The sequence below is a fragment of the Colobus angolensis genome, unplaced genomic scaffold (assembly GCF_000951035.1).
Source record: "Colobus angolensis palliatus isolate OR3802 unplaced genomic scaffold, Cang.pa_1.0 Scaffold89, whole genome shotgun sequence".
NCBI classification, from domain to species: domain Eukaryota; kingdom Metazoa; phylum Chordata; class Mammalia; order Primates; family Cercopithecidae; genus Colobus; species Colobus angolensis.
In genome coordinates, this window is record NW_012122820.1 from 4,539,491 (window position 1) to 4,548,757 (window position 9,267).

The following is a 9,267-nucleotide window of genomic DNA, read 5'->3' on the forward strand; positions in this document are numbered from 1 at the left end:
AGGGAGGGAGGGAGGGAGGGAGGGAAGGAGGGAGGAGAACCAGCAGAGGGATGTGCAAGGTGTAGTATTTAACTCTTAGAGAGGAGCAATCATTTTACGAACATTTTCTATTATAAAGGAGATACACAGAATTTCAAAAATTGAAGGCAACTTGGTGGATATTCTATTCAATTTCATGCACAATACATGAATTGCACCCAGTGCACGAATCTACACCCTGTAGAGAATGAGAGAGATGGGCACCAGTTTCTTGGCTGATGAGAAGACTGGAAGAAAGAGCTCATGCAGAGCTGGCAGTGCTTACAGCTTGATGGTTGAAGGGCAGCCCTCTTGGATGGCTCAGCCGCTGTCTGTGGGCTTCACGTCCACTCATGACATCCAGAGTTTCCTCTGGCTCCAGCCCATTTTATGCAAGGAGTCCACTTTGTTCCTGAGAGCCTAAAATGTGTCAGTCTATTGTAAACACTTTCCCTTCTGCACAGAGAAGAATCTGTAAGTAGCATCTGGTGGCACTTGTTCTATTTTTCTCCGACCTCATTCTGAGGCAGTCCCATTAGCCTCATCAGAGAAACTCAGATGGTTGGGGCTGGGGTGGTGAGGGAGGATGCAGCTACAGTTCTCTCCAATCAGAGATCACATTTCTCCCCTGGTACTTAATTTTTTTTCCTCAGGCTGTTTTTGAGCTTTCTCTCTTTATTGATTTTCTGCAGTTTGATTCTGATGTGTCTAGGTGTATTTTTCTTTTTATTTATCCTGCTTGGGGTTACATGGAATTCTTGGGTCTGTGGATTGATTGTTTCGTTAGTTTAGAAAAATTTCAGCCGGTATTTCTTCAATTTTTTTTTTCTGCCTGATTATCTTTCTCCGTTTCTTCAGGAACTCCCATTATATGAAATATTGTTTGATATTATCCCATGAAGCTTGGATCCTCTATTTTTTCACTCTTTTTTTCTCTTTGTGTTTAAGTTTGGATCATTTTTATTGCCCTGTTTTCAACTTCATTGGTGATTTCCTGATATATTCATTCTGCTAATAAGTTCATTTTAAAAAGTCTTCTTTTCTTACATTGTTGATTTCTAGCCTCTCCATTGGCTTTTTGAAAAAGTTTCCATCTCATTAATGAAATTCTGCAGTCATTTACACACGCTGTCCATCTTTTCCACTAGCTTCTTTAACATACTTAGTATAGACACTTTAAAATCTTGTTGGATAATTCTAACATCTGAGCATCTCTAAATTTGTTCTGTGACTTTTTTCTTACGATGAAAGGTCATATTTTTCCCTTTTTCCTGTGCCTTATAATTTTTCATTAATGCTGGCCATTGAGAGTCAGAGGACCAGCAGAGACAGGTGAATCACATCTATGCCCAGAAAAGAGCATTGCCTCTGCCAGGCTGTTAGAATGAGGGTGTGAGTCAATCCAGCCTGTAGTAATAGTAGATTCGGGCTTTGTTGTTGCTTTAATTATACACATTATGCCATAGTATAGTCCTTTTCAGGAGTCTGTTTTCATCCACTAACAAAAGCTTCACAGGTCTCTCTGATATAATTTTTTAATTTCTAGATAATCGTTGTATTCCTTGATGACCAATGGCTCTTACCCCACATACAGTTACTTGGCATACAGTATACAATTGCAACAAATAATGACTGTGATTGATTTGTGTCCTACTCCATCTCTGCTCCACTTCTGGTAAAAAGAGGTACTGGGAAATAAATGGCTAGCAGAAAGGAGGGAAAAAATCTAATGCCTTGGGTGATCTGTGCTCTGAATGATTGAAGGTGGGGCAGTCCACCTGAGGAGATGAGACCCACATTAACCCATATAAAGGTAACTAAGACACCAGGCATTGCAAAACAGTGCAGGCATTAAATGTTTGGGAATGACTCTTAATTCAAAAAACATTATCTGTGGGTCCATTCTGTGCCAAATGCTCTACTATGGGTGTTGAGGATGCAGGAGAGGTTGTATGGTCAGGAGCGTTTAGAGAAGATCTCACAAAGGCCAGGAGACGTTAAGATCACCATGTTGGGACTTGAAGACACTAAAGATCATGTACCTCACAGGTTTCCAAACTGGTTGGAATTGTCTGTATAGATTTGTAAAACTCCAGCTCCCTGGCTCTCAAATCTGGAAATTCTGATTTAGTAGGTCTGGCAAAGGCCCTGGAGTCTGCATTTTAAAAACTGTTCCAGGTGATTCTAGAACACAGAACCACTGAACCAAAATCCTTATTTTATAAGTAAGCCCAGAAAAAAGGATTGATTTGCACATGGCCACACAACTTGCATGGCAGCAAAGCCAGAGCTCAAACCACATAATGATAACCACTATTATGTATCAAGTGCTTTCTGTGTGCCAGGCACTGTCTTATGCACTTTACATATATTATCACATTTAATCCTCATAACGATCTTATGGGATCACCATCATTATCATCATTTCCATTTTAAAGAATCCTTAGAAACCAAGGCTCAGAAAGGTTACATTTGTGCGTAAGACTACACAGCAAATAAGTGGCAGAGCTCAGATTTGAACTCCAAAGCCTAGGCATTTAACCATTACACACATTGACTCTCAGGCTTTTGCTTAGCACTAGCAGTGAACTCAAACTCCAGGCAGAGTCCAGGGAGGAAGGAGCAGGTGCATAGCTGCAAGTCTCTTGAGAAAGACACAGAAGGCAATGTGTTTCAGTGTGTATGTGGATACACATACACACTATGTGTATGGACAGCTATACATATACACAGAGGGTGGATAGCTATTTCCACATTCTAGAGGGAAGTCTTCTCTGAAACCTGCCCTGTTGCCAACTAAGCAGCCTCCTCCCCACAAAGTAGGTTTTAATTGGGAGTTTGGCACCAGCCTCGGGTGATTTAATGGGATTCGATGGGCATCTTTTCCTCAAACCGGAATTTCACAAGCACTCATCCTCTGGGATTACTTTCTCTGCCTTCTTTTCCCAAGAAAGAAGCTCTCTGTGTGCCTTATAAAAGAATCAGAGTCAAAGGAGCAAGCTGTCACTGACCATTCACACCTCCTGCCGCACGCACCCACTCTCCTAAACACACATAGGAACATACATTCCCTAAGGTCCTGTTTGTTTGATGAATGTTTTAAAATAAAATTTAATCCTGTAAGATTTTAGAGAAAAGCATTTCTACTTCAAGGTATTTTGAAACCCGTTGAGAAAACAGATGAATGAGATTCAGGTGCCCAGAAACTAAAGCGTCTGCTAGGGCCATCCTCTCTGCACTGTAGGGGGAGAAATCTTGCCTTCCCGGTTGCTGTCATGGATGGGCCATGGCAGGTGAAGGATTTAGGGGACATGCTGGGCTTGAGCCCTCACCCCTCTGTTTCTCTGATGTGTGATCATGGGCCAGATATTATATGTGAGCCAGATGCCAGCTTCTGCCAGCCACAGTTTTCTTATCTGTAGCATAGCAATATCCTCATGTGGTTGCTGGGTAGATTAAATGAAGAGTCTAGCCTGGACTGAATGATCAATCAATGATTGCAATTATTGGCCAGGCATGGTGACTCATGCCTGTAATCCCAGCGCTTTGGGAGGCCGAGGCGGGCGGATCACCTGAGGTCAGGAGTTCAAGACCAGCCTGGCCAACATGGTGAAACCTGGTCTCTACTAAAAATATAAAAATTAGCCGGGCGTGATGGTGGGTGCCAGTAATCCCAGCTACTTGGGAGGCTGAGGCAGGAGAATCGCTTAAACCCGGGAGGTGGAGGTTGCAGTGAGCCCAGATTGGGCTGCGGCACTCCAGCCTGGGCGATGGAGCCAGACTTGTCTCAAAATAAATAAATAAATAAATAAAATAGCAATTATTACCATATTAAGGGTGATCCTGGGTCATCAGACTTGAATTAATTTCTCACCAACCCGGAAATCTTTCTCCCTCCCAAACAAAGTATCTTATGAGTAGCCCAAAGAGGACAAGGAGCACGGCTGAGAGGGTTTGTACTCCACTTGGGGGTAGTTTCTAATGGGGTGGATCTTGGCATATGAGGAAGGCAGAGATGCTCCTGGACCCACCCAGGTGAGAAAACTGAGGTTCAGAGAGGTTAGGTCGTTTGTACAAAGGCTGGCCAGTAAGTGGTGGTGCTGGAATTTCAACTGTAGTTGATTTCACTGTAAGAGCCCATGATTCTCTGTGCTGCCTTAAAGGTTCAGTGGACGGGGTCAGGAAAAGGGAGAGAGATGGGCCTTCTAGGCCTTCTAGGTGTGGAGAACAGCTGGAGCCAGCATAGGAATAAGAACGTAGAAGACAGATAAGGGAGTTCATAGGAGACGCCGCCGGCTTGGGGAGGGGACAGGAAAAGGAAGAGTCAGCTAGCTTGGGTTCTAGTCTTTGCCCTGCCGCACTCTAGCTGTAGGAGCTTGGAGCAGTTTCCCAGCCTCTCCGAGCTCTAGTTTACCTAGCAACAAAGTGGGACTTACCTTTTCCCAAGGTCGAAACGGGAAATGGGGGTGAGCATTTGGCACATTGCAAAGTGCCCCCAGCTGAGCAGTTCTGCCTCCAGTTTGATGCAAGGGAACGCGAGCTGCCACTCAGCCCTCGGGCACGCTGTGCTCTAGGACTCAGGAGGGTTGGGTGAGCTTCTGGGGGTCCTGCGCCTGCCTTCACGTCTTGCTCTGCTCCCACAGGGTGGGAGAATGTCTACGGCTTTGACATGACCTGCATCCGGGACGTGGCCATGAAGGAGCCTCTAGTGGACATCGTGGATCCAAAGCAAGTGGTGACCAATGCCTGTTTAATAAAGGTCTGGACACTCATCCGGGGTGGACCTGGGTGTGCTGGGAGCCCCGGTGTGCCACCCTGGAGTCCAGGCAATGCCGGCTCCTGCACAGCCCCCACCTGGTGAGGCAAGGCCGCCTTGGCCAGAGCCTGCGGTGCTCCAGAAGCACAAGTCAAAAGCTGGCAGTCCGCCTGGACACAGCCACTGAGAGAGTGGCTCCATGGTGGCACGGATGAGGGAGGGCCCCAGCACAGGGGCCCCGGTGGCGTGCAGGAGGGTGGGGGTGCAGGGAGGGGAGGGGCATGGAGGAGAGGACACCTGGAAGAGGAGAGCGTGCTCAGGTTTGGGGCCGTTGGCCCATTCAGAGGTAGACGTCCCTCTTAGGAAAGAAATCCAGGACCTCAATATGCTGTGTAGTCATCATCATGCTCCCGCCTCCAAGCACACCTCTGCCCCGGCGGCCTGCCAGATAGAGCTTCCAGCTGCCCCTTCCTGAGCGTCCCTGTTTGCACAAGCTCTAAACCAAGCGTGTCCTACCTGCATCCTCTGGGCCACATGTGGTCCAGGATGGCTTTGAATGCAACCCAACACAAATTCGTAAACTTAAAACATTATGAGACTTTTTTGTGGGATTTTTTTTAGCTCATTAGCTATCGTTAGTGTTAGTGTATTTTATGTGTGGCCCAAGACAGTTCTTCCAGTGTGACCCAGGGTAGGCAAAAGACTAGACATCCCTGCTCTAAACACCTTTTCCCAAGGCTTCCTTCAGTGCAGATGAAGAAGAGCTGGTCAGCATCTTTGCCACACCAATCCCTAGTACATGCTTTTTATTAAAAATTCAAACATGTCCAGTTAGATAGAGTAAAGGTGAAAGGTGCCCTCTGCCTCCCTCCAGCCCCATCCTCCTCCAAGGTAACCACTGTTCATGGGCTGGGTTGCCTCTGCCAGTCCTTTTTGTATGCATTTGCATTATATATGCTGATATATTATGTTGAACAATATAAAACTATTGATATTTGACAGTTTTTTAAAATAAAGAGAGACATCAATTTCATATAATTCAAGCCAAAAAGAATTTTTTGAGGCAGAATCTCACTCTGTCACCCAGACCGGAGTGCAGTGGCACAATCACAGCTCGCTGCAGTGTCGACTAACTGAACAGTTTCATGTAGCTCAAGGTATTTTTTTTTTTTTTTTGAGACAGGGTCTCTCCCTGTCACCCAGGTTGATGTGCAGTGGTGTGATAATGGCTCACTGCAGCCTCACTGAGGCTCAGGTGATCTTCCTGTCTTAGCCTCCTGAGTAGCTGAAACTACAGCTACGTGCCACCAGGCATGGTTTTTTGTTTCGTTTTGTTTTTGTTTTTTGTTTTGTTTTTGTAGTGATGGGGTTTGGCCATGTTGCCCAGGCTGGTCTCAAACTCCTGAGCCAAAGTGATCCACCCACTTCAGCTTCCCAAGTGCTGGGGTGACAGGCATGTGCCACCACACCCAGCCCAGGTTAATTTTTAAATTTAAAAATCAGCCCACCAGAGTCTCATCTTGCTAACATGCTGGCCTACTATGCTCCTGCACGCATCATTCTTTTCCTGAAAGTGTCGGGGCAGGGTACTGAACTGGAATATTTATAGTAGGATAATGGGATTGGAGTTCAGAGCCTCTAAGGATGTGGGGAGGTTTCTGAAAGACTGGTATAACTGCTGCTTTGCCCACATGGAAACTGTCCTTTGTCCTGGACACAAGCCTTGCTAGGAAGAACTGCACCCGTTGCAATGGAGTGTCACTGTGGCCTTCAGAAGGGACCTCACAGGGCAAATAAACCTAGAATGAACCTCATCAGACCCCATCAGATGCCCCCTCTCTTTAGTAACATCCTGCCTGAGAGGTTTGGCTTTGAGTCTAAGCCTCAGACTCTCCATTCACAGGGTTCTCACTATTTCATTCAGTCTTTTTTCTGGGTCCAGGCAGGATTAATTGTGAGCAAATGTCTCCTTTTGTTTCTTCGTACCAGTCCCTCTGTTCCTGAAGCCTCTTCCTCCTTGGCATCCTAAACAAGAACGAGGAAAGTATACCCCCAACAAGAAGTTCACCCATAGTGCAAGGCACTTCTGTAAATGTAGAATAGATAGAAGTCTACCGGAGCAACTGAATTTGCCGAAATGACATATGGCAGTGACATTTACCAGTAGGCATCTGTATGTAATGGCTTCAGCTTGGGGATAAAATTCCTTCAATGTTCTTGAACCCAGGTTACTCTCTGCCCCGACCTAGCCCCCACTGGCAGGGGTGGCCACTGCATTTCTGTTTGCATTGCCAGACATGTCAGCCACTATCCTGGCTCTCCACTCCCCAGGCAAGAACTAGCAGGGCCTTTCACTTGGTTAGACCTGAGTGTATCCAGGGGCAAAGCAGCCAAGGAGTGGCTGGAGGAGTGTGTGTTCTGTACATTCCTTATGAAAACTCCCGGGGCTCTGGTTCTGTCTCAGGACTCGCGACCTGTGATGATTTCCTGTCCCACGCTGGTCCCTTTCTTCCTCCGTGTTCCTGAGAAGGAGAACGATTGTCTGTGTTTGCTTCTGCTTCCAGGAGAGCCCGTCCACCAGCTCTCTCCTGCTAATGTGCTAAGCAACGTCTTGCCGAGTCTGTTGGGAAAACACTTGCCCTTCTTCACACACTTAATTGCTATTTTCATCGCTATTAACATTGCAGAGTGTGACACTTTATTATAATTAAGACTCTATTTTGACCAGACTTCTGCTCCGAGACATCCATTTGTAACATTATTTAGTGGTGGGGATCGCAGCGACCAGGAGCAATTCTGAGTAATTTATGCTGGCAGAGCCCTGTGTTTCAAGCGGGTCACCTGAGGCCAAGTCAGTGGGTCTCCCTGGGTCTCAGAGCTGCTGTTTCTGCTGCAGAAAAGAGGAAGCCTCCTAGTCGATGGGGCCGGGCTCTGGGGAGTCAGGGTAACTGGAGCTGATATGTAGACTTTGGTTGGGGGTTGGGAGACCTAAGCCCCGAGGACCTTTTTGTCTTTGAAGCCTAGCTACAGCTGATTCCATCCTCACAGATGGCCTGGACCCCCGCTCCAAAAGACCACCTGCCTTTATTGTTGCCATTATAATGTGCGGCTTCAATACTTTTGGTCCCAAAGGCTTTTGTTCCATCAGAGGCCTCTATTAAGATGCAAATGTCTCAGAGATCTATTGAACGCTGTCAGCTATAAGAGTTGATAGCTGACATTTGGTTGATGGACATCTGACAGCAAGATCCTTTAGAGGTGGAATTCCTGCCAGATGGGTGAGGTGTGTGTGTGTGTGTGTGTGTGTGTGTGCATGCACGCATGTGATAGAAGGAGAAAGTAACCACATCTAGATTGTAAGCCATAAGGAGTCATTGAAGGTTATAGATCCAGAGAATGATGCAGTCTGGATGAATCTTAGTTGTGAAAGAGGGGCCTGAGCAAAGAAGGAAGTCTTCAAGCAGGGAGACCTGTTCTGAGAAGATGACTGATGAGTCAACACATATTGCTGTGTATCAGGTGTTGCTGTGCACTGAGGATACACAGGCCAATGAGGTGTAGCTTCTGCCACTGAAGGGCTCCAGTGCACCGGCCAGGGCAAGCACGAAGGTGGTGAGGCTGCTGAGATGAGCCAGCAGTGAGATCAGAAGGCCATACTACACTGGTGACCAAAGGGAACCAAGAAAGAAAGATACCAGGGACCTTGGAAAGGGCCTGGAGCCTGGCTGACTGGCCCTGAGAAGGTGATGGAAAAGTCAGTAAGGGTAGACACTGTGATGCCATTAACAACAATACAGGCAACTAAGGCTTGTCCTAAGAGTTTTTGAGCTGGAGAAAACCTGTGGACACCATGAGGCCATGTGGCTGGGAGGGATAATGAGCATTTTGAAGGCTGACAGATACTTAGTATAAAAGTTTCCTAGATTTGAGCAATGGCCCACACTAACAGATGACATGTAATGAAGGACCCCTACCCTTGAGGGCTGTGGTGGAAGAAGGGGCTTGGCAGACCTAAATGCAGGCTGAGCCAGCAGTGTGCTCTTTGGGAATACAGGCTGCTATAAGTATGTGCCAGTGGAGGGAAATGGAGGACCTGGTATGGTCAGTGTAACGCTCAGTTTTGCAAGTAGCAGGACCCACCCGGAGGAGAAAGGCCTGGGTGATGAGGGGTCAGATATCATGACTTATGAGGAATGAATAAAAAGCCAGAGAAAGCTTGTATTGGAGAAGAAAATGTTTAAGGGACCTGTGTGAGTTGGAACGGACATTTGGCTTCTTCTGTGGGTGGAAGTTACAGAGGGATGAGTGTGAACTTTCTTCATTAGTTTTGAAGAAGGATCTAATGACTGGAGATTCCAGGACATGGACTGATCTGCCTAGCAGATAGTGAATTCTCCATCCCTAAAGGTGTTCAGCAAGCACTAGAAGGGTGTTCAGCAAGCACTAGATGGGTGCTCAGCAAGCTCTAGATGGGTGTTCAGCAAGCTCTAGAT

At 46.6% G+C, this 9,267-nt stretch overlaps 1 protein-coding gene across 2 annotated transcripts in view; it reads left to right on the forward strand.

The window, feature by feature from the left end:
- The window catches only part of PRMT8 (protein arginine methyltransferase 8), a 203,501-nt gene that overhangs the window by 181,636 nt on the left and 12,598 nt on the right, over nt 1-9,267 (forward strand). For both annotated transcript variants that reach the window (XM_011931063.1, XM_011931062.1), the window contains exon 7: nt 4,662-4,777. In XM_011931063.1, coding sequence (XP_011786453.1) covers nt 4,662-4,777 — 116 coding nt within the window. The remainder of the gene's footprint in view (nt 1-4,661; nt 4,778-9,267) is intronic.